Below are 25,191 nucleotides of genomic sequence, written 5' to 3'. Positions count from 1 at the left end.
TTATTGACTGAATATTTGTTTTACAGGCCCATGGCCTGCAAAACAATAAAGCTCTGGAATTTGTTGCCAGAGGATGTGGTTAGTGCAGTTAGTGTAGCTGTGTTTAAAAAAGGATTGGATAAGTTCATGGAGGAGAAGTCCATTAATGGCTATCAATCAAGTTTCCTTAGGGAATAGCCACTGCTATTAATTGCATCAGTAGCATGGGTTCTTCTAGTGTTTGGGTACTTGCCAGGTTCTTATGGCCTGGATTGGCCACTGTTGGAAACAGGATGCTGGGCTTGATGGACCCTTGCTCTGACCCAGTATGGCAGGTTCTTATGTTCTCAGTACTGCCCAGATGTGGGATATGCTTCACAGATCACATCCAGGTACGTGAATGCCGTAAAGCACTTTATGACGCTGCTCCTTACTGGTGCTGGACCATATTCTGAATGCCGCTGACCCATTAGCCATGGTCTTTGGGACTGGCATGTTACGTCTTGCTGGGTTACCACGTTTTGTCTCGCAGTCTGACCCGCATAGCTTATTCTCTTTTTTTCCCAACAGATCAAACATCTCCACGTTCTCATTTTTTATAGTTTCTTCGACTGATGCCAGCAGTGACAACTTATTGTAGCGCTGGTACATACTAACTCTGCAATCTCCCCTGTCTCTTCAACTGGCCCCACACCAAGCAGGGATCCATACCCTCTTCCCCGTTAAATTTGCTTTTGTCTTGTCCCCCTTATTCCCTTCTGTTGATACTGTGCTCCTTCCCTCAGCCTGGTAATTAATTCCTGCTCCGTGTGACGTCTTCCGTTCCCTTCCACCCTATGCCCTAACTGCATCTCCAGCCGTATCTGTTTTGTCAACAAGCTTTACTGAATACGGACAACAGCACAGCGTCGCTCTCCCCCCCCCCCCCCCCTTGTCCCTGCCCTACATCCACTCCCACCTGGCCTGATGCTGTTTTCCCCCCACGTCTACCCACCCTCCCACTCCCGCCTCCTACCCACTCCATCCCCTCCACCCTGGCGCCTTCCACTATAGCCGAGGCCCTGTGCAAGCTCGGCAGTGGTGTCAGCAACTCTGGTGCTCCGGATCGATCCCTTCCCTCTTTCCGTTACCCCAATCTGGGAGCAGCCACCGCCCCCTTCCGTGTCCCGGCTTGCTCTCTCCTTGGCCGTCCCGTGCCGCCACTCTCCTGTGATCTTCCCTCCCTTTTCGCTGCTTGAAGCGGTTTGCCCTGGGCACTGAGGAGGAGGCCTGCAGCCCACTTAACCTCCACTGAGCTTTTTCAATTTTGCCATTGACTCCCCCCCCCCCCCAGTTCCTCAACTATGCTGGAGCCACCTTTACTGGATTTCTCCTTCTGCTTCTTGTGGCTCTTGGGGCTGCCCCTGGGAAGCTTGCGGACAGGACATGCTCCTGGGGCCCGCTCACCTCTCTACTACTGAAACAGCCTTACCCAACGTGGCTGGCAGACTGCAATACCGAGATGGTCGCCTGCCGCCAAGCGTAAGACGGCCGCTGGCCGAAGCCTCTGAATGCAAGATGGCCGCTGGAAGCGATGACAGGCAGGCAGGCAGGCGAAAAGGGGGAAGGAAGCTTCACTACAAATGCTCTCTGCCATGCTAATTCCCCAACCCTCTCCTCCACCTGCTCGTCCTGAATCCTCTTCCACCCAGGACGGCCGCACTGCCACTCGGCAAATGCTTAACAGTCAGCGTTTGGCCAACAGCATAAACACAACTAGTCAAATTAGTTTTTGGAACTGGGTGTTGCCACTTAGACCTGTAAAAGTGGAAGTGCGTTGCAGAAGTATCAGTACTTTACTTGCATGGGGGGTAGCTGCAGTCTATAAGAAGAGCCCAACCAGAGCCCCACACACACACACACCCGGAAGTCGGAGTTGCCAACTCACCTCCGTAAACACTGCTGACAGTTCCTCCCCACCATTGCTTCACATCCCCCAGCCCTATCGCTCTCTTCCCCCCATCTACACCGCCTTTCGCTGCCGCTGTGGACTTTGGCTCCCTTTCCTCTCACACCGATCTTGGCACCCTCTCTCTCAGGGACCTTTCCTCCCTCCCTAGTGCCAGCAGCTAACAGAGTGGCACCGGGAACAGGCTACGAGCTAGCACGGGGTCCCCTGTGGAGGGAGTGGAGTCACCGTGAGGCCTGTAAGCACTTACCCCCTGCTGTCACTTCCACTTTATCCCAGCTGCTGGAACTAAAGAGGAAACTCACGGCGAGACTTTCCCCGCTGGCAGACTGCTAGGCAAGTATAATACTGCATTTAAAGTCCTGCCAGCTGCTGCCTTCCTTTCAGTAAAAAAACAAGGCAAGCTGTCAAACATTGACTAGTTGATAACCCTACCTGCAACAGGGGACACCTTCAGCATGCCTTAGTTACTTTTTCTCCATCTCACAACAATGATGTAGCGCACGTAACAAGACCTATCTGCGGTACAGAGCCGGGCAATGCAATCCACCAGTGTCAGACACCGGCACCCCACAGTAATTAATCCTCACTAAACAATTAGCATTTACTGTACAACTCTGGGAAAAAAAACACTTAACCTTCCTACGTTTACTCTTTGATGCAGTGTGCATGCTAACTCTACCTCAGAGGTGGCTGTGCAATTGTTTAATATGTTTGGAAAACACTCTGGGTTATACACTATAGACATATGCCTGTCTGCATACAAAGCTCAAAAGGAAGAGTTTTTTGAATTGCTGTTCATTCTTGGAAAGGAATACATTTCCTGGGCTGCCGTGCCACCATGCCTTGTCTGGGTCACCCTGGACCGAGACCTGCAGCCTGACGGACATTTCCCACTCTCTGCCTGGCCTGCTCCCCCTTGCATAAGGCAGGGCTTTCTAAATCCGGCCTGGTGATATCCACGATGAATATGCATGAGATAGATTTACATACATTGGGGATTCCAATATTTGCAAATGCACCGCATGGCATATTCGTTGTGGATATCCAAAACTCCCAACTAGCAGTTAGGAGGGAGGGGGCAAGGCCTGGCCTAGGTCTCGTTAAGAGTCAGAGAGGGCCATGGTGTCAACTTTCTAAGAAAATTCTTTAATAAGGAGCACCCATGCAACTCCTAAAACAATACGCAGAAGCAAGCAAGTGAACCTTTTCTCTTCACTTTAAGCAAACAGCAGCGAGTAGCCTATAGCATATTACATTTGCTTTCCTGCCTTGGGACAAGATCCAGTATTCACGGCTGGCACCCAGCAGCTCAGCCCTCAATAATCCACGTCTCACCCAAAACACACAGCACCGGAAACCTATTTTTACAAACAGAAATTCCCCATTTATTGTATTAAAACAATTTAAAAAGACTGCCTTTAATGTAACCGTAGCACCGCAGCCTAGGGACTGCATCAGAAAACGCTAGCCAGGGGTTTCCTCTGAACAAACCTGTCTCTGGCATACAGGGGTTTCATTAGCTTGACATCTTGATTAACAAAATGGGCAACCAAGTAATGCACACGGAACTGAATTAGGCCATGAGAGGGAGCCCGTTTAAAAAAAACAAAAAAAATACAAATGGAAAGATAAGAGACCTGAAAAAGAAAGTGAGTCTGAGGAAAAGAAAGTGTCAGCCTAAGCAGGGGAGAGATTAAGTATCAGAAATGACAAGTCCAGGAGTGATCCCAGCACCAGTTCTGGAAGAGAAACGGCTCCCGGAGTGAGGCGGTGTGGGGTTAGAGGCACCGGGTCAGGAGTCCCACCGAACACGCCTGCTTTCACTTCCTGTAGCAGTATCCGGGCCCACTGGATCTCCGGCTTTGCATTCACATCCTGACAGCTAAGAGTCCCTCCATGCTCTCCCAGGCGTCCTCCCTCTCTCCTCTCTGGACCTGCTGTCATGATCTCCAGCTCTACAGTAGCAGTGAGCAGTTTTTTATGAGTGGCCCCTGCCTGGATAGGAACAGGGGGCCAGTGAAGGTTCAGGAGGAGCCCCCAAGGAGTGTGTGTGTGAGGAGGGGGGGAAGAGAAGAGGTGGTGCTGGAAAGGGGCTGAAATTGCAGCTTCTCTCCGGCCCACAGCAGCCACCTGTGCAGGTCACAGGTTCTCACTGCCCAGGGCCCTCCCTCCGTCCTAGCTTCACTTTCCTCTAGAAAACGCTTGCTTCTCGGGTACTAGTTAAGCCTCTGCAGTATCTGACCCCCTCTTCTCCTTCCTCTGGGGGTACAGGTATCTAAAGCTCTACTCCCCGTCTATGTTAGAGGCAGAGATCACATCCGGCCTGCAGCTGCTGTTCTGCTTCTGGCCCACCGCACCTTACCGTCACCTGGAAGTGACGCTGCATCAGCCCATTACACCTCTAGGGGGATCCTCTCCCCCCTCACCATCAACCTGCACACCCCTCACACTTCCAAGGGAGGGGGACAGAGACACCCCCCCTCCCCCAGCACCCCAAACCTCTGGCCCTCCATCCCATCCAGGACAAGCCCCCAGGCCTAAAGGTTTTCCCACTCTGGGAGAGAGACCCTCCATATTCCTCCTGCGCTCTCACCAGTCACCTGCATACAGGCAGGACCTGGTTTTACCGCTGTACCATGGCCTCTGACCCTTGCCACTGCCTGGGTTTTGGCAGCCTTGAGACCATCGGATAAGGCCACCCCAAGATCCCGCTCCGATTGAGAGGGACAAGTTCTGATTTCAAAACCAAGTGAGAGTCCAGGAGACATAGCAGCATAACTTTCATAATAATAATAATAATAATAATAATAATAATAAAAGTGTGTTACATTTCTGAATTTCTATTTAAAAGAAGACGACGGCTTGGAAGAAAAATGTATTTTGGGAGTCGGGAAGCACGGGCAGTGTGAATCTTCAAGAGAAATGGAAGAAGAAGAAGTTGGAAGAAGTTGGAGAGCGAGCGAGTTAAACGAGTTTGGAAGGGGAAAGTGCGAGCTCTAAAACTGTAGATGAGTTTGGCAGAGAGAAACATTTGAGTCAGAAACAGTGAATGTGGAAGAGACTGGTAGGATGAGCTTGGGAGCGCCAGGAGGGTGGGCCAGAGCTTGGCAGAGATCCCAGCTGGAGAGGGAGAGAGAATAGCAGGGTGGCATGGGAAAGGGACAGGAGGATGGGGAGGAGGAGAGGACCAGAGGGAGAGGAGAGAATAGCAGGGTGGCATGGGAAAGGGACAGGAGGATGGGGAGGAGGAGAGGACCCAGAGGGAGAGGAGAGAATAGCAGGGTGGCATGGGAAAGGGACAGGAGGATGGGGAGGAGGAGAGGACCCAGAGGGAGAGGAGAGAATAGCAGGGTGGCATGGGAAAGGGACAGGAGGATGGGGAGGAGGAGAGGTCCCAGAGGGAGAGGGAGAGGACAGAATAGCAGGGTGGCATGGGAAAGGGAGAGGAGGAGAGGTCCCAGCTGGAGAGGGAGAGGACAGAATAGCAGGGTGGCATGGGAAAGGGACAGGAGGATGGGGAGGAGAGTCCCAGCTGGAGAGGGAGAGGACAGAATAGCAGGGTGGCATGGGAAAGGGAGAGGAGGATGGGGGAGGAGGAGAGGTCCCAGCTGGAGAGAGAGAGGAGAATGGGGGAGAGGAGGATGGGGGGAGGAGGAGAGGTCCCAGCTGGAGAGGGAGAGGACAGAATAGTAGGGTGGCATGGGAAAGGGAGAGGAGGATGGGGGAGGAGGGGAGGAGGGGAGGAGGAGAGGTCCCAGCTGGAGAGGGAGAGGACAGAATAGCAGGGTGGCATGGGAAAGGGAGAGGAGGGATGGGGGAGGAGGAGAGGTCCCAGCTGGAGAGGGAGAGGACAGAATAGCAGGGTGTCATGGGAAAGGGAGAGGAGGATTGGGGGGAAGGAGGAGAGGTCCCAGCTGGAGAGGGAGAGGACAGAATAGCAGGGTGGCATGGGAAAGGGAGAGGAGGATTGGGGGGAAGGAGGAGAGGTCCCAGCTGGAGAGGGAGAGGACAGAATAGCAGGGTGGCATGGGAAAGGGAGAGGAGGATTGGGGGGAAGGAGGAGAGGTCCCAGCTGGAGAGGGAGAGGACAGAATAGCAGGGTGGCATGGGAAAGGGAGAGGAGGAGGAGAGGTCCCAGCTGGAGAGGGAGAGGACAGAATAGCAGGGTGGCATGGGAAAGGGAGAGGGAGAGGAGGATGGGGAGGAGAGGTCCCAGCTGGAGAGGGAGAGGACAGAATAGCAGGGTGGTATGGGAGAGGGAGAGGAGGAGGAGAGGTCCCAGCTGGAGAGGGAGAGGACAGAATAGCAGGGTGGCATGGGAAAGGGAGAGGAGGATTGGGGTGGGGGAGGAGAGGTCCCAGCTGGAGAGGGAGAGGACAGAATAGCAGGGTGGCATGGGAAAGGGAGAGGAGGATTGGGGTGGGGGAGGAGAGGTCCCAGCTGGAGAGGGAGAGGACAGAATAGCAGGGTGGCATGGGAAAGGGAGAGGAGGATGGGGAGGAGGAGAGGTCCCAGCTGGAGAGGGAGAGGACAGAATAGCAGGGTGGCATGGGAAAGGGAGAGGCGGATGGGGAGGAGGAGAGGTCTCAGCTGGAGAGGGAGAGGACAGAATAGCAGGGTGGCATGGGAGAGGAAGGGGAGCTGGGGATCTCACTTTCTCTCGCATTTCTCGCTCCGTGTCCAGCTCTCGCTGCAGAGCTTGCGCTCGCTCCTCAGCCTCGTCCGCCTGGTGCTGCAGGCACTGGATTTTCCTCTTCACCGCATCCAGGGAGTTCAGCCCGGCCATGGTCCCGGCGCACACGCGGATCCTTCTTCTTCCTCTTACAGCAAAAGAGAATACGGAAATGCCCGGGCCCCGTGCAGGAGGCGCAGCTCACGGGCAGGGCAAGAGACCGACTTCTGAAAGTTATTCTAAGCAGGCGGGGGGGGGGGGGGAGAAACAAAAAGAGAAATCAAATCTTTCCGGAACTTTTTCCTTCTTTTTGTTACAAAATATTACTGCCGAAAAGGACGGCGTCTGGCGGCAGAGAGAGAGAGGGGGGCAGGAAGGTGCCGGGCGTGAGAGCGGGAAGGCAGCGCCTCGCCCCGAGGAGGAGCTCAGGGGAGGGAGGGAGGGGGGGCGGCCGGCGCAAGCCTCTCCCCCTCCTGCCCCGCCTCCTTCCCGTCTCGCGCCTCCCAGCTCCTCCTCCCGGGGCTCGGGCTTTTCCCTTCATCCCCAGGAGGGGGCGGGCTTCCATCTCCTTCGCGGTCCCGGGAGGCTGCGGCTGTTAAACTCTGCAGTGGGGGTTTTGCGGGGGGGGGGGGGGGGAATTGAAGCGCCCCCTACCCCGCCCCCTGCGCTACAGGTGCTAATCTCCAAGTTATAGAGAAGAAACGGATTGCAGGGCGCCTCTTATATTGCGTAATCCATGTCAAAAGGACGTTTGCATCATCGCAGTCGGAAAGTGCCTGAGCTGAAATCGTTTACTTTTTTTTTAAGGGTCTGAAACCATAAAGTGGCGCTAGGACCAATCCATAATATATCGGGCTCGGCAGTGTGTCCGTCAGTGCTCGCGCATGTTCCCCAGCCTGCCCATAGATGGCGCTATAATATATCGGGCATGGTAGTGTGTCCGTCAGTGCTCGCGCATGTTCCCCAGCCTGCCCATAGATGGCGCTATAATATATCGGGCATGGTAGTGTGTCCGTCAGTGCTCGCGCATGTTCCCCAGCCTGCCCATAGATGGCGCTATAATATATCGGGCATGGTAGTGTGTCCGTCAGTGCTCGCGCATGTTCCCCAGCCCGCCGATAGATGGCGCTATAATATATCGGGCTCGGTAGTGTGTCCGTCAGTGCTCGCCCATGTTCCCCAGCCCGCCGATAGATGGCGCTATAATATATCGGGCTCGGTAGTGTGTCCGTCAGTGCTCGCCCATGTTCCCCAGCCCACCGATAGATGGCGCTATAATATATCGGGCTCGGTAGTGTGTCCATCAGTGCTCGCGCATGTTCCCCAGCCCGCCGATAGATGGCGCTATAATATATCGGGCTCGGTAGTGTGTCCGTCAGTGCTCGCGCATGTTCCCCAGCCCGCCGATAGATGGCGCTATAATATATCGGGCTCGGTAGTGTGTCCGTCAGTGCTCGCGCATGTTCCCCAGCCCGCCGATAGATGGCGCTATAATATATCGGGCATGGTAGTGTGTCCGTCAGTGCTCGCGCATGTTCCCCAGCCCGCCGATAGATGGCACTATAATATATCGGGCTTGGTAGTGTGTCCGTCAGTGCTCGCGCATGTTCCCCAGCCCGCCGATAGATGGCGCTATAATATATCGGGCTCGGTAGTGTGTCCATCAGTGCTCGCGCATGTTCCCCAGCCCGCCGATAGATGGCGCTATAATATATCGGGCTCGGTAGTGTGTCCGTCAGTGCTTGTGCATGTTCCCCAGCCCGCCGATAGATGGCGCTATAATATATCGGGCTCGGTAGTGTGTCCGTCAGTGCTCGCGCATGTTCCCCAGCCCGCCGATAGATGGCGCTATAATATATCGGGCATGGTAGTGTGTCCGTCAGTGCTCGCCCATGTTCCCCAGCCCACCGATAGATGGCGCTATAATATATCGGGCTCGGTAGTGTGTCCATCAGTGCTCGCGCATGTTCCCCAGCCCGCCGATAGATGGCGCTATAATATATCGGGCTCGGTAGTGTGTCCGTCAGTGCTCGTGCATGTTCCCCAGCCCGCCGATAGATGGCGCTATAATATATCGGGCTCGGTAGTGTGTCCGTCAGTGCTCGCGCATGTTCCCCAGCCCGCCGATAGATGGCGCTATAATATATCGGGCATGGTAGTGTGTCCGTCAGTGCTCGCCCATGTTCCCCAGCCCACCGATAGATGGCGCTATAATATATCGGGCTCGGTAGTGTGTCCATCAGTGCTCGCGCATGTTCCCCAGCCCGCCGATAGATGGCGCTATAATATATCGGGCTCGGTAGTGTGTCCGTCAGTGCTCGTGCATGTTCCCCAGCCCGCCGATAGATGGCGCTATAATATATCGGGCTCGGTAGTGTGTCCGTCAGTGCTCGCGCATGTTCCCCAGCCCGCCGATAGATGGCGCTATAATATATCGGGCATGGTAGTGTGTCCGTCAGTGCTCGCCCATGTTCCCCAGCCCGCCGATAGATGGCGCTATAATATATCGGGCTCGGTAGTGTGTCCGTCACTGCTCGCGCATGTTCCCCAGCCCGCCGATAGATGGCGCTATAATATATCGGGCTTGGTAGTGTGTCCGTCAGTGCTCGCACATGTTCCCCAGCCTGCCCATAGATGGCGCTATAATATATCGGGCATGGTAGTGTGTCCGTCAGTGCTCGCCCATGTTCCCCAGCCTGCCGATAGATGGCGCTATAATATATCGGGCTTGGTAGTGTGTCCGTCAGTGCTCGCGCATGTTCCCCAGCCCGCCGATAGATGGCGCTATAATATATCGGGCTCGGTAGTGTGTCCGTCACTGCTCGCGCATGTTCCCCAGCCCGCCGATAGATGGCGCTATAATATATCGGGCTTGGTAGTGTGTCCGTCACTGCTCGCGCATGTTCCCCAGCCTGCCCATAGATGGCGCTATAATATATCGGGCATGGTAGTGTGTCCGTCAGTGCTCGCCCATGTTCCCCAGCCTGCCGATAGATGGCGCTATAATATATCGGGCTTGGTAGTGTGTCCGTCAGTGCTCGCGCATGTTCCCCAGCCCGCCGATAGATGGCGCTATAATATATCGGGCATGGTAGTGTGTCCGTCACTGCTCGCGCATGTTCCCCAGCCCGCCGATAGATGGCGCTATAATATATCGGGCTTGGTAGTGTGTCCGTCACTGCTCGCGCATGTTCCCCAGCCTGCCCATAGATGGCGCTATAATATATCGGGCATGGTAGTGTGTCCGTCACTGCTCGCGCATGTTCCCCAGCCCGCCGATAGATGGCGCTATAATATATCGGGCTTGGTAGTGTGTCCGTCACTGCTCGCGCATGTTCCCCAGCCCGCCGATAGATGGCGCTATAATATATCGGGCTTGGTAGTGTGTCCGTCACTGCTCGCGCATGTTCCCCAGCCCGCCGATAGATGGCGCTATAATATATCGGGCATGGTAGTGTGTCCGTCACTGCTCGCGCATGTTCCCCAGCCCGCCGATAGATGGCGCTATAATATATCGGGCTTGGTAGTGTGTCCGTCAGTGCTCGCGCATGTTCCCCAGCCCGCCGATAGATGGCGCTATAATATATCGGGCATGGTAGTGTGTCCGTCACTGCTCGCGCATGTTCCCCAGCCTGCCGATAGATGGCGCTATAATATATCGGGCTCGGTAGTGTGTCCGTCAGTGCTCGCGCATGTTCCCCAGCCTGCCGATAGATGGCGCTATAAATATCGGGCTCGGTAGTGTGTCCGTCAGTGCTCGCGCATGTTCCCCAGCCTGCCGATAGATGGCGCTATAATATATCGGGCTCGGTAGTGTGTCCGTCAGTGCTCGCGCATGTTCCCCAGCCTGCCGATAGATGGCGCTATAATATATCGGGCTTGGTAGTGTGTCCGTCACTGCTCGCGCATGTTCCCCAGCCCGCCGATAGATGGCGCTATAATATATCGGGCTTGGTAGTGTGTCCGTCAGTGCTCGCGCATGTTCCCCAGCCCGCCGATAGATGGCGCTATAATATATCGGGCTTGGTAGTGTGTCCGTCAGTGCTCGAGCATGTTCCCCAGCCCGCCGATAGATGGCGCTATAATATATCGGGCTTGGTAGTGTGTCCGTCAGTGCTCGCGCATGTTCCCCAGCCTGCCGATAGATGGCGCTATAATATATCAAGCTTGGTAGTGTGTCCGTCAGTGCTTGTGCATGTTCCCCAGCCCGCCGATAGATGGCGCTATAATATATCGGGCTTGGTAGTGTGTCCGTCAGTGCTCGCGCATGTTCCCCAGCCTGCCGATAGATGGCGCTATAATATATCGGGCTTGGTAGTGTGTCCGTCAGTGCTTGTGCATGTTCCCCAGCCCGCCGATAGATGGCGCTATAATATATCGGGCTCGGTAGTGTGTCCGTCAGTGCTCGCGCATGTTCCCCAGCCCGCCCATAGATGGCGCTATAATATATCGGGCATGGTAGTGTGTCCGTCAGTGCTCGCGCATGTTCCCCAGCCCGCCCATAGATGGCGCTATAATATATCGGGCTTGGTAGTGTGTCCGTCAGTGCTCGCGCATGTTCCCCAGCCCGCCCATAGATGGCGCTATAATATATCGGGCTTGGTAGTGTGTCCGTCACTGCTCGCGCATGTTCCCCAGCCCACCAATAGATGGCGCTATAATATATCGGGCTTGGTAGTGTGTCCGTCACTGCTCGCGCATGTTCCCCAGCCCGCCCATAGATGGCGCTATAATATATCGGGCATGGTAGTGTGTCCGTCAGTGCTCGCACATGTTCCCCAGCCCACCAATAGATGGCGCTATAATATATCGGGCTTGGTAGTGTGTCCGTCAGTGTTCGCGCATGTTCCCCAGCCCGCCGATAGATGGCGCTATAATATATCGGGCTCGGTAGTGTGTCCGTCAGTGCTCGCGCATGTTCCCCAGCCCGCCGATAGATGGCGCTATAATATATCGGGCATGGTAGTGTGTCCGTCACTGCTCGCGCATGTTCCCCAGCCCGCCGATAGATGGCGCTATAATATATCGGGCTTGGTAGTGTGTCCGTCACTGCTCGCGCATGTTCCCCAGCCCGCCGATAGATGGCGCTATAATATATCGGGCATGGTAGTGTGTCCGTCACTGCTCGCGCATGTTCCCCAGCCCGCCGATAGATAGCGCTATAATATATCGGGCTTGGTAGTGTGTCCGTCACTGCTCGCGCATGTTCCCCAGCCCGCCGATAGATGGCACAGGCGGCTCCCTGGCCGCCTTGGAGATTCAAACACGCCAGGGGTACAAAGGACAGCGGCCGTCGCGGGACAGGCAGAATATAACAGAGGAGACCCTGGCATGCCGCGAACGGAGCGCCCGGGCCTTCATCTTCGCCGCGAATGGAGCGTGTACCGCGGGACGCGCTACATTCGCGGCATGCCAGGGTCTCCGCTGCTATTTTCTGCTCAAGGCGAAAATGGAAGGACCCCGTGTGCTGCGAACGGCGCGCCAGGCCTTATTCTTCGCCGCGAATGGCACGGGTCCTGCGGCATGCCAGTGAGAGAGAATGTGTGTCAGGGAGGGGAGGGTGAGAGAGCAGGAGGGTGTGAGAGAGAGCATGGGGGGGGATGCTGGCGAGAGAGAATGTGTGTGAGAGAGTGGGCGGGGTGACAGAGAGCATGGTTGATGAGAGGGGGTGGGGAGGGTGTGAGAGAGAGCATGGGGGGGATGCTGGTGAGTGAGAATGTGTGTGTGAGAGAGGGGGGGTGACAGAGAGCATGGTTGATGAGAGGGGGTGGGGAGGGTGTGAGAGAGAGCATGGGGGGGGGATGCCGGTGAGAGAGAATGTGTGTGTGAGAGAGGGGGGGGTGACAGAGAGCATGGTTGGTGAGAGGTGGGTGGGGAGGGTGTGAGAGAGAGCATGGGAGGTAAGAGAGGGTGGGTGGGGGGATGCTTGAGTGTGAGTTTCAGAGAGAGGGAGCCTATATGAGGGGAGGGGGATGCCGGTGAGAGAGAATGTGTGCTTGTGAGAGAGGAGAGGGGGTGTGGGCGAGTGTGAGAGACAGCTTGGTTGGTAAGAGGGGGAGTGTGCGGGATGCTTGAGTGTGGGTTTCAGAGAGGGAGCCTATATGAGGGGATGTGTGTGTGTGCGCGAGAGAGTGAGGGAGCCTGTATGAGGGGATGTGTGTGTGTGTGCCAGAGAGTGAGGGAGCCTGTATTAGGGGATGTGTGTGCCAGAGAGTGAGGGAGCCTGTATGAGGGGATGTTTGTGTGTGCCAGAGAGTGAGGGAGCCTGTATGAGGGGATGTGTGTGTGTGTGTGTGCCAGAGAGTGAGGGAGCCTGTATGAGGGGATGTGTGTGTGTGTGTGTGCGAGAGTGAGGGAGCCTGTATGAGGGGATGGGTGTGTGTGTGCGAGAGTGAGGGAGCCTGTATGAGGGGATGGGTGTGTGTGTGCGAGAGATTGAGGGAGCCTGTATGAGGGGATGTGTGTGTGTGTGTGTGCGAGAGAGTGAAGGAGCCTGTATGAGGGGATGTGTGTGTGTGTGTGTGCGAGAGTGAGGGAGCCTGTATGAGGGGATGTGTGTGTGTGCTAGAGAGTGAGGGAGCCTGTATGAGGGGATGGGTGTGTGTGTGCGAGAGTGAGGGAGCCTGTATGAGGGGATGTGTGTGTGTGTGCGAGAGAGTGAGGGAGCCTGTATGAGGGGATGTGTGTGTGTGTGTGTGTGTGTGTGTGCGAGAGAGTGAAGGAGCCTGTATGAGGGGATGTGTGTGTGTGTGTGTGCGAGAGTGAGGGAGCCTGTATGAGGGGATGTGTGTGTGTGTGTGTGTGTGTGTGTGTGCGCGAGAGTGAGGGAGCCTGTATGAGGGGGTGTGTGTGTGTGTGCGAGAGTGAGGGAGCCTGTATGAGGGGATGTGTGCGTGTGTGAGAGAGTGAGGGAGCCTGTATGAGGGGATGTGTGTGCGTGCGCGAGAGAGTGAGGGAGCCTGTATGAGGGGATGTGTGTGTGTGCGCGAGATAGTGAGGGAGCCTGTATGAGGGGATGTGTGAGTGTGCGCGAGATAGTGAGGGATCCTGTATGAGGGGATGTGTGTGTGTGCGCGAGAGGGTGAGGGAGCCTGTATGAGGGTGTGTGTGTGTGCGAGAGTGAGGGAGCCTGTATGAGGGGATGTGTGTGTGTGTGCGAGAGTGAGGGAGCCTGTATGAGGGGATGTGTGTGTGTGTGTGTGTGCGAGAGTGAGGGAGCCTGTATGAGGGGATGTGTGTGTGTGCGAGAGTGAGGGAGCCTGTATGAGGGTGTGTGTGTGTGTGAGAGTGAGGGAGCCTGTATGAGGGTGTGTGTATGTGGAAGGGACACTCTTATAGTGAATTTCTAGGGAAATTCTGCTCAAAACAAGAGCAGATGTGCCAATAAAAAGGCTCGCCGCCTGGGCGTAGAACGGGTACAGTTGCTAGTCAATAGAATCGTTCTCTCCCTGGCAGACACCCCTGAGCATAAAAAGAAAAAAAATATATTCATGCAGTCTCCCCCCTCACTCCCAGGTGAATACATATTGTTGGGAACGCAGACAGATGAGCTTTTCCTGGAATAATACGGATAGGGAGGGGAAGGCCACTTTAGTGATGAGAAGTAAAACCCTAACCCAGGTAGGGTGCACCCCTCATCCTCCCCACTCTGACTGACCCCTTTCCTCCTCCCAGTAAGCACTGGCGCATCTGTTCAAAATCCAACCCTAATCTAACACATTAACGCTGGTCTAACCAGAAAGCAAAAACAGCCACAGCGCCAATAAACTTAACTTATTACCCCGCCGAAACCCCCACACCCGTCCCAACGCAGCGGCATGCACCACCAAAGAGAGTCACATTTTTTTGTCATCATTATCGCCTTTTCCATCATTTATTTTTTATTCATATCCACCGCTTATGCCCCCCTCACCGAGCCGTACTGCGTAACACGTTGGGGGATGGGACAGCCGTGCTGTGCTGCCCCCCCCCCCCCCCCACCATTTATTTTTATCCCATCAACGCCCTAGGCCCCTGCCGGATCCTGGCCTGGGTTACTTATTCTTGGCCTTATATCGTGTTTTCCCTACTCGGGTGCCGTTCGCATTGCCACCAAACGCTAATACCCACCCCCAGCCCAGGTGTGCCCTACCTAAAGGGCACCTGAGTGACCCCATTTTCCTCTTCCTTTTTGGCTGGTGAGCTGCTGCCCTTTGGCTGTGACAAGAACCCTACCCTTAGCAGCTTACGTTATGCGCCCTTGCCCACCTAGGGGCGGCCATGACAAATTATGCTTTTAAGGTGCTACCTTGGCAAGGTAACCCTCAGACTGCTGACTGAAAAAAACACTCTTCATCCCCCAGAGTGAGTGACCCTGCAGTGTTGGTTTTTGGTTTCTGTCACTTACAGGCCGATGCGGTGAAGGGCGCGTAAAAGACCGTGCATCCAAACCGAGCGCCCGTTTTTTTTGGTTTTTTTTTAACTTGCGCGCATCCACCTCTCCTGGGCGCCCGACGAGATATGCACATGGGCTGCTGCGCTAAAACAGAGGCGCTAGAGATAAACTCTGCATCCCTAGCGCGCCCCTTGCCATCAGGCACCCAGGGGACGCGGCTGGGTGCGGGTTATCAAAATGGACACTCAATTTACCGAGCGAGCTTCTGTTTCATCCCGCAGCAGCGAATTTACAGGCACAAAATACACGCACCGTATTCACGGCCTGGAGCACGTACGTTATCTGCCCAGAAATGTTATTTTCCCTCAAGCCTTTTTTTTTTTTTTTTTTTTTGCAGGATGCTGCTTTCTGTGGTTCCTCTTACTTGTACTGTGACCATCCTAGGTAGGAGGAACCACAGAAAAGCAGTATTTTTTTTGTTTTTAAGTAGGACTCCTTGACGGGGAGCAAGAGTTTGTCTGCCCTGGGGCAAGCAATAAATTTGATTGGTTAAAAAGTGCGCCGTGGGCGCGCGCTGGGTTTTTTTTGCATCAGGGGGTAATGGCTAATAGCCTCAGCTACGTGGAACTTACATGTGATGAGCAATATTAGCTACTCCTTTGTTTGGACGCGGGTTTCGGAGTCGCTGATCCCCTTATATTGTATCGGTGGTTATGGATGCGTGTCCGAAGCACGCGCTCGGCCACTCCTTAACCCACGCTCTAGGCTGGGAGCACTTTTATTGCATCGGCCTCCTAACGTCAGAGGTGGATTTAGGGATGGGCGACCTAGAGTGCAAAATTCCGAAAATGCCCCAAAATTGCCTCCCACTTGCTATTTATTCTCTGAGAACCCCTCCCACCTTAGTCCAGTTGATGGGCACTGTAATTTTAAATTAGGCCCTGATGAACATGTTTTATTTGCATTGTTAGAGGCCTCTTGTCTTTAACCCAAGGGTCCCCAAATTGTTCAGGAGAAGAGCCACATAGGCCACTTCTGATTGCCCCTTTTAATAATTTGAGGAAGGGAGAAGGGTCAAGATGTGACAGCGAGCGTCCCTGATAATATTTCTGCAAAGCTGACAACTTTGCCAGACTCCCAGGCATTCACCACTTGCCCCCTTGAGGAATGGGTGAATGGCAGCCTCATCCCCTTCCTGCTGCAAACACTGAATTTTCCTTTTCCCCCGCTTCCAGGGAGTTCAGTCCGGCCACGGCCCCACCCCAACATACGGATTATTCTTCTTCTTCTTCTTCTTACAGCCAAAATAAAAAAAATTAAAATTAAATACAAAACTCCCCAGACCTCGTGAAGGTCCCACACACACGGCAACTGCAGTAAAATAAAGACATCAGAAAGTTATTTTAAGGAGGGGGGGAGCAAAACTACAAGAAATCAAACTGTTTCCCTCACTTTTTTGGGAGTTGCAAAATACCAATCCTAAGCAGGAAATCTTTTGGTGGCAGTGGGGGCGGCCCGGGGTGAGCTCAGAGCCCTCTCCCCGCCCCCGCCCCGCCTCCTTCCCAGCGGGGCGGAGCGGGGCGGGGGAGGACGCAGATGCGTTTCCTGCCGCCGCCTCATCCCCGGGGGGGAGGGCGGCCCGGCCTCCTCTCTCTCTCCCCTCCACGGGATGAGGTGGCAGGGTGGGTGAGCCGGGGACAGGCAGAGGCTTCCGTCACCTTCCCGGGCCCGGCTTGGGCTGCCTCCTCTGGGCGGCTGCGGAACTCTGCAGAGTTTTGGGGGTTTGTTTTTTTTTTCTTTCTTTCACTTAACTTGGGAAAACTGTGGCACTTTTTTTTATTTTTTAACCTCGCCGCTCTGCACCCCGCCCGCGGTGCTGGAGATAATTTCAAAAAGTCAGAAAGAATAAATCCATTCAGGGCTGAGCATTAGGTGTCTAATATATAATATAATATAAGGACGTTTGCATGATTGCAGTGGGGAAGCCTGAGCTGAGATTGTTTGTTTTCTACGGATCTGAAAGCATTTAAGAACTGAATAAGGCGCTGCTGTAGGACAAAGGACTGGTTTCCCTCTCCCTAGCACAGACGCTCATAAGGAGAAAAAAAAAATTCTTCCACGCTCCCCATTCACTGCCAAACGAATCCATATTGTTTGTAACTCAGAAAGATGAGGATTTTTCCAGCCTTTTGTTTATTCGGGAATAATAGCAACAGGGAGGGAATCCCACTTTACTGATGAGATGTAGAACCATATTATTTTAAGGTGCTATCTTGGCAAAGTAACTTTAGGGTTGCTGACTGAAAAACAAGGCACAACCCTCCACCTCTCCCAAACGGGCCGATACAGTACAGTGCGCTCCGACAGAGCGCACTGATAACCCACCATTGGACGCGCGTTTTCCCTTACCCCTTATTCAGTAAGGGGCCGAAAACGCGCGTCGAACCTGCGGCATCTAATAGCGCCCTCAACATGCAAATGCAGTAAAAACTGCATTTCTGTGCACCCTCCGACTTAATATCATGGCGATATTAAGTCGGAGATCCTGAAGGGTAAAAAAAAATAAAATTTGAAGTCGGCCTGCGGCTGTCGGGTTGAAAACCGGACGCTCAACTGTGGCTGTCAGCGGGCTCGAGAACCGATGCCGGCAAAATTGAGTGTCGGCTGTCAAACCCGCTGACAGCCGCCGCTCAGGGCCAAAAGGAAGTGCTAGGGACGCGCTAGTGTCCCTAGCACCTCCTTTTCACTGTTTCTACCGCCGGGCCTCATTTAAATACCGAATCGTGCTCTCAGGCGAGTGGCCTTGTGCGCGCCGGGAGAGCGGGCATTCTCCCGCTCTCCCACGGACTTTACTGAATCGGCCCGAGAGTGACTTATTCTGCAATGCTGTCTTTTATGTGTCTTCCCCCCGGTCTGGACTATGAATTACCCCTATGTTTGGGGTGGAGAGTACCAAATAAAAATTATAGTAAATAATGACTTATTTTGGATTTTATAGCTTGAGTGGGGGATAAGACAGAGTCCCAGTCACCTCAATACCACAGTTCTGAGCCCTTCCCAAACCACGTCTCACTTGTGGCACCACAGACCAGATAAAATCATCACACCAGAATAAAACGGTAATTAACCCTTTTACTAGCATTGTTTAAGTAGACAGTAAATCCAATCAGAACATTAAATGGGAAAAATACAATAGTGCAGTTTTCTTATATTAAATCAAGCAATGCAAAAATAACACTGGGTATGGCCTGTTAGCCAGGGCAACCAACCTACTCTAATATAGAAAGGTTGACAGGAAAAACAATGAAGTACACAGCTTTTAAAAACTGTCTACACCTGAGTACTCAAAAAGGAAGGGGGGGAACAGATCCACCCCAATGTCACCAGTTTTTAAAGGGAGCACATTGTCCCAAACACAAAATTGTATGGAAAAAAAACCAAGAAAATGAAGAAGTCCCTCTTGATGCTGGAGCTAGTTAGATGACAAACCAAATTAATGAGCACTGCAGGGTGTGAAAGGTCTCTCTCTCCTGGGGAACTTCCCCAAATGGTTCACTTACTACTAAACAGAAAGTGGGCCTGCTTTCAGTCTCTTACAGAAAGACCACGGTCACCAATTTTTTATTTCCCAGTTCCTGCCAGCAAGGGTTTATGCTTGACTTCATCTGAAAGGCTGAAGCAATTAAGATAAGATACTGAATTTGTGACAAAAGCCAGGAAATAATCCTTTTCCCTCTTCTGCTAAGATACTCTCTGTGCAAAGTTTAGATTACTTAACTCAGTCTGTTAGGAGGGTGATCCAGCCATGTGCTCCTGGGCCTGGATATCTCTGGAAAGGAAATCTCTCAGCTCCTGGCTCCTCTGTCCCTTGCTGGGATTTTACATGTAGCTCAACTGTGAAGTAAGAACAGCTGTCTGTCTCTCTATTTCCTCAAATCACAGACTTCTGTGTCTCCCTCTTGATAATTAGCTCTTCAGGAGAAGAACTGATTGCAGGGCTGCCAGATGCACTCCTCTCTTCCTGGCTCCAGGCTCCAACTCCTGGCTGCCCCACCCCCACAGACAGCACCAGCTAAATTGTGTCTTTTCTATCTTAAATGGTTTCCCAGCATTCCTTTGGCTTTCTCTTCTGCAGGCTATGTAATGCTGTTATTTGGGCAGGCTAAACAGTACAGCCCTTTTCCCCATCTTGTTAATGCTGTCAGTGCTGGATACTGGCTCTTGCAGAACATTTGTCATCCACAGGAGAACACACATGGGTTTGGATGTATTTTTATATTCCTTCTCCTTGGCTGCAGCAGCTTGCAGTCTGTGCAGGGTTGAAAAACCTCTTTTTGACAGTCCCAAAACACATCACTCAGATTCAGACGCAGCTCGGTTCACATTGTAAGGCTCCAATACATAAGTTCGTGGGGGCAGGAGCCTGGTTTATAATAACTTGTTACATTTGGTTTTAGTCACTTAATATCAGGGCCGGGTTTAGAGATAGGAATGCCTAGGGTACTGAATTTTGAGAATGCCCAAAAATTGCATGCCCCTTGCTTTTTAATCTCTTGAGGAGAGCCACCTTATTCCATCTTATGGGCACTGTAATTTTAAGAAGAGCCACATAGGCCATTTCAGGGTTCATAAAGGATGTCGATCTTGGACTTTACAGGAAGATTATCCCCATCTTGGAGTCTAGTCCCTTTGGTAATTTGATATTCTGAGGAAGGGAGAAGGTAAGGGTCAAGATGTGATAGATAGTGTCAGTAATATTTCTACTAAGTTGGCAATCCTGCCACACTCCCAGGATATCACCACTTGCCTTCTCTCCTCCACCAACATCTACACCCTTGGGGAATGAGTGAATGGCAGGGGTTTGTATGGTGCACTCTCTCACGGCCTCTCTTCCTTCATACAATCTTGTGTCCAGCTCTCACTGCAGAATTTGCGCTCTCTCATCAGCCTCATCCACTTGTTGCTACAAACACTGTGTCGCAGATGTGAACCTTTAGGCTGTGGTGTGGTTGTCGCAGCCTAGCAGCTGGACCCATTAGGCCCATGCCGACATGGCGGTTATGCCCTGGCTAGGACAGGAGCTTCACCTGTACCAGCCCTGTTCCCCACGGGTTGAGCCTTTGGGTTCCAGCAGCCAACAGGGCTTAGGAGAAGAAAAAAGTCTTGAGTTCAGGCCAGGGGTTGATGCAGGGCAGTGAGAAGACGAAGTCTGGGTCCAGTCCAAGGGTGGAGTCAGGCGGCAAGCCAAAGAATGGTCAGGGTTCAAAGCAGAGGTCAAAGCCAGAGCAGGCCAAGACATACAAGATACCAAGGAGAGGCAAGAGCAGGGCAGGGGTACTTAAGAGGTGAGGACTAGGGAACAGCCGAGTGAAGAGCAAGCACGGACAGAACAGACAAGGTAAGGGCAAAAGGCAAACGCCGGCAGAGAGACAAAGCACCACGGAGACATGAGAGCAACAAACACTGTAGACAAGATAGGGGACCAGTTGCTGAGGTATCTGCTGGCAGTCCAAGAGAGCCTTAAGCAGGCAGGGGACAATGATGTCATCAGATGGTGCCGTGGGGCTTTCCCCTCCCTTAAAGGTCGGAGCATAGGATGTGCGCAGTAGCTCGGGGGAGGGAGCAGTGTGATGGCGACCCGCACCGCTCTCAGTGGCGCTCAGTAATCAGCAGCGTCCCCGCTGGCCGAGTAGGGTGTGAGTGCAGCCGGTCGCAGGATGGCCCCCGTCACCGGCCAAACATTCATTACACACTGAATTTTCCTTTTCACCGTTTCCAGGGAGTTTTAGACCAACCATGGCCCCACCACATATGGATTCTTCTTACAGCAAAAAAAAAATTAACATAATATCCAGAAATCCCCAGGCCCCGTGAAGGAGCGGGTCACCAAGATGCCAATTGCAGTAAAATAAACAAATCTGTGGGAAAACTGACCTCTGAATGTTATTTTAAGGAGGGGCAAAACAAAAAGAAATCAAATAACTGTTTCCTTAACTGTTTTTGTTACAAAATACTACTACTGAAAAGGAAAGCGTTTGGTGGTAAGAGGGGATGATTATTGTTGCTGTCATGTCTCCATGGTGCCTTGTCTCTCTGCCTGCGCTTGCCTTTGTTACCAAACAAGATGAGAAAACCATATTTCCCTTCATAGATTGTTGAAAGAGACACTGAAGTTGGCAATCCCTCTGGACACAGCCAGAATGAAGTAGAAGCTGAGAGGAAGGTATCACACAAGATATCCAACAAAGGACAATGGAAAGAAAATTCTCATAGTAAGGAATGATAAAGGGGATGGAACAGCTCCCCTATGAGGAAAGACTAAAGAGGTTAGGACTTTTCAGCTTGGAGAAGAGACGGCTGAGGGAGGATATGATAGAGGTCTTTAAGATCATGAGAGATCTAGAACGGGTAGATGTGATTCGGTTATTTACTCTTTCAGATAACAGAAGGACTAAGGGTCACTCCATGAAGGTAGCAAATAGCATATTTAAAACAAATTGGAAAAAATTGTTTTTCAAGGATTGTACTGCCTTGAACCCTCGATCTCTAGCTTAAGTGCCTAAACAGTCAGTTAAACATTTTTCCTATCTTTAAATACCAGAGGACTCAGTTCTTGAATACCAACATTTATTAGAATGATTAAACAGTCCAACACTCATCATGAATATCAAGACAAAGAATAGCCGTACAGAATGCCTGATTTGGCTGTTATGAGTATCTGGAAGCTCAGTAGTCAGAGGGAGATGAAATGCAGCTATAGTGAAGATTACATATTAATGAATAATAGTGAATTATGAATAGTTGCATAGGAGTAGGTGAAAAGAGATGCTTCTTAGGAGTTTGAAGAGAAGGATTCAGGATGAGTTGCTAGCTTGCCAAGATCCTTTTTGCAACTGAAAGTCCCTCCAGACAGTAAACAGTCCCAGCATGCTACAAGTCAAGGGACCAATAGGAAGAGGAGAGAAAGAGAGAGCAAAACAGGAACAGATCTAATGAAGTTTTGAAACAATAACCAATCAGGAAAAAGAGCTCTACACCCGTAGACGCTCTAAGCTATGCAATAGAAGGTGGCAGTGTAATAAACATACTGTGTCTTGCACTGTGAAATGTTGATGAACAAGCAAGAGTCTGTTTATTTAGTTATTCCAGTAGGTCTGTGATGAGAAATTAAGCAATTAACTTATACTAAAGCCTGAGAGAGCAAGTGAAGGCCACACAGCTGCAGATTGATAAGAATTTAGATGGAGGGAACACCACTGCTTTCACAAGCATTTTTAGTATATAAGGAGAAGAGAGAGAGAGGAGAGTGGCTCTTGGATGTGATAGCACAAGCTGATCCTCTGGAAACATGTAAGCTTTTATGTACGTATATGTAGCAGTTGTTACTAATCTATTTTATTTGTTCTATCCTCCTATTACTCAAATAAATTTACTTTGTGTGGGGAATAAGCTCCTGGGTTCAAGCCCCCCGGGTATGATCCTAGTAATTGTGTGTGGCTCTCTGTGTAGGGGATAAGCTCCTGGGTTCAAGCCCCCAGGTATAATCCCAGTAATTGTGAGTGGCTCTTTGTGCAGGGGATAAGCTCCTGGGTTCAAGCCCCCAGGTATAATCCCAGGATTGTGTGTGACTCTTTGTGCAGGGGATAAGCTCCCGGGTACAAGCCCCCAGGTATAATCCCAGTAATTGTGTGTGACTCTTTGTGCAGGGGATAAGCTCCCGGGTTCAAGCCCCCAGGTATAATCCCAGGATTGTGTGTGACTCTTTGTGCAGGGGATAAGATCCTGGGTTCAAGCCCCCAGGTATAATCCCAGTAATTGTGAGTGGCTCTTTGTTTAGGGGATAAGCTCCTGGGTTCAAGCCCCCAGGTATAATCCCAGTAATTGTGTGTGGCTCTTTGTGCAGGGGATAAGCTCCTGGGTTCAAGCCCCCAGGTATAATCCCAGTAATTGTGTGTGACTCTTTGTGCAGGGGATAAGCTCCTGGGTTCAAGCCCCCAGGTATAATCCCAGTAATTGTGTGTGACTCTTTGTGCAGGGGATGAGCTCCTGGGTTCAAGCCCCCCGGGTCTGATCCCAGTAATTATGTGTGTTTTATATTGGGTAAGCCCCCGAGGCAGTCCTGTGTGCACACACGCACACCCCCAGGGTAGACCTCAGTGAGATCAGCCCAGAATGCCAGTGTGCACAGTCTGATCCCAGAACAACCTGGCCTCAGCTTCTAGGGCACTTGGGAGGGCAGGGGCAAAGGTTGGTTTATTTGGCCCCTCACATACAGGTGTTTCTCTGCCCCTGAATACATTTATACTTCACAGGTGAGCTGGGCCAATTCTAAGGCAAATTGCGCCCTGGGTGAAAATTGCTGATGAGTGCCCCTCCTCCTCCCCCAACTGGTCCTCACCCCAGTCCTTGATGTGAATTTAGGTGTTGGGGGGGGGGGGTTCATACAAGTTTTCTCCACAAGTGAGTGGTGGGGACCGATCTGGAATCCCCCTCCCCCCCCCCCTTCAGCTTCCACACCCCTGTCTTTTAAGAGATGCTGGGAGGGGGAAGGGAAACTTCCCCCTCCCAGCATCTCCCTCTTGCTTGCTTTCACTGCCTCTGCCTCGTCCCCAGTGTTCCTCTTGTCTTCTCCCCGGGCAAAATACCTGTTTGGCGGCAGAGCTGCTACTGCCGTTTTTTGCCGCCTGTAATGCCTGTTCAGAACTCACGGGTCAGCGCCTCCCGAGTAGCGCCTCCCGGGGCACCATGCAATGAGGGGCTGCTGGCACCCCCTCATTGCATGGTGCCCCGGGCACGCGTACCGCTCACTCTGCCCTAAAGCTGGCCTTGCAGATGAGCCCCACAAGAGTTTTCTTTTTGCATTGGCCCTTCTAATTACCTAATAGCTGTCTCTACTTGGTAAGCCAGAGAAAGCTAAAATAAAATTACCCCATGCCTCTGTTACCAGTTCAGCAGCAAATTAAAAAAAAAAAAAAAAAGCCATTCTGATGCCAAGTCTGCAAACCATCTTAAAATCCCCTTCTCAGTGTCGGGAAACCAACAAAACTTCATAGAAACTTTATTGTAAGTGGTGAGGAGCAGCGCACAGAAGCCATAAATCTACAGAGAAAGCGATTCACCCAGAGGTGCATCAGAATCTTTGACGGCCTCCTTGGTAACTGCAGCCGCAGTCTAGGCAGCACTAACCTCACTGAGACCTCAGATCGCTCTTCTTTGGACTTCAGTTCACCTGGCTTGGACCACCTTTCCCTTCCAGGACCTTAAGAAAGCTGACTTGACTCCTTCTTACCTCCCAAAATTTCAGGGAAACTGGCGTGCATCTCTCTCCACTCTCGGCCAACTGGTGGCTGCTGTGTTTACTTGGATTTTTCTTCCTTTTTCGAGTGTGTAACATTTTTAGCAAAACACTATTGTTTGTCAGACCTACAAGTTCAGTCTTCAACATATTAACATTTTAACTGTGTCTGTACGATGACAGCCTGGGTTTGCACCTAGTAGATAGATTTTGCCTTTCTCTTGACCACCATAAGTAAATAATTGCCCAGATATGAATTCTTAGTTTTAGGGACCTTTGATTTCTCCTTGCTAAAGGAGTTTATCATTAAGCTGGGGAAGTTACGTATAGCCAAAACGTGAGAGAGGTTTGGATGTTGCTCTCCTATGTGGGAACCTGCAGATGGTATGTCCTAGCTGCTTATCATCTCACCACCCCTGCGATCCTCATGGGTCTTAGTTTGGAGAGAGTAGGAGCTCTCTGTCTCCTGTCTTCTCAGTTTTCCTTCTAATTTGTGGGAAAGGAGTAGGGAAGTTCCCATTTAGGGATGTCAGCCTCCTGTTGACTCATCTACCTGCCTTTAAACTTATTTTCAACTGTCTTAAACCAATTTTTTAGATTTCCGTCCCTCTTGTTGGAGTAGATTGGAGCATCCCTGTATTCTAGGCCAGTGGTTCTCAACCCTTTTCCTATTGGGCCACACCTGGCAGATAATGCTTACAGGCGTGACAGCCTGAACACTTGACCATCACGGGGCTAAATGTAAACATATATTCTCAATCCACAGGAACCCGCCCCTTCCCCAAACAATGGATGCAGTGCAGAGCTAGGATATTTCAAATACTGAGATAGCACCAGAATACCTTTGTATCAGAAACACAAACTCCCTTACTACCAGGCGCATGGTAAAATACAAAACCTGAAAAAAAAAAACCACTCAG

The 25,191-nt window shown here is 52.0% G+C and overlaps 1 protein-coding gene across 4 annotated transcripts in view; it reads right to left on the bottom strand.

Moving 5' to 3' along the window:
• Positions 1–25,191, bottom strand: part of LOC115096380 (tropomyosin alpha-1 chain) — a 171,129-nt gene that overhangs the window by 94,721 nt on the left and 51,217 nt on the right. The window contains exon 1 of one of the 4 annotated variants that reach the window (XM_029610899.1): positions 6,585–6,990. The exons of 2 other annotated variants lie outside the window; for them this stretch is intronic. In XM_029610899.1, the coding sequence (XP_029466759.1) occupies positions 6,585–6,716 (132 nt within the window). In that variant the 5' untranslated portion in view covers positions 6,717–6,990. Of the gene's footprint in view, positions 1–6,584; positions 6,991–25,191 lie in introns of those variants that run through there. One more of the 4 variants, XM_029610898.1, reaches the window with a different exon arrangement.

Source organism: Rhinatrema bivittatum, chromosome 8 (assembly GCF_901001135.1).
Source record: "Rhinatrema bivittatum chromosome 8, aRhiBiv1.1, whole genome shotgun sequence".
NCBI classification, from domain to species: Eukaryota; Metazoa; Chordata; class Amphibia; order Gymnophiona; family Rhinatrematidae; genus Rhinatrema; species Rhinatrema bivittatum.
This window is presented reverse-complemented; position numbering and strand designations above follow the sequence as displayed.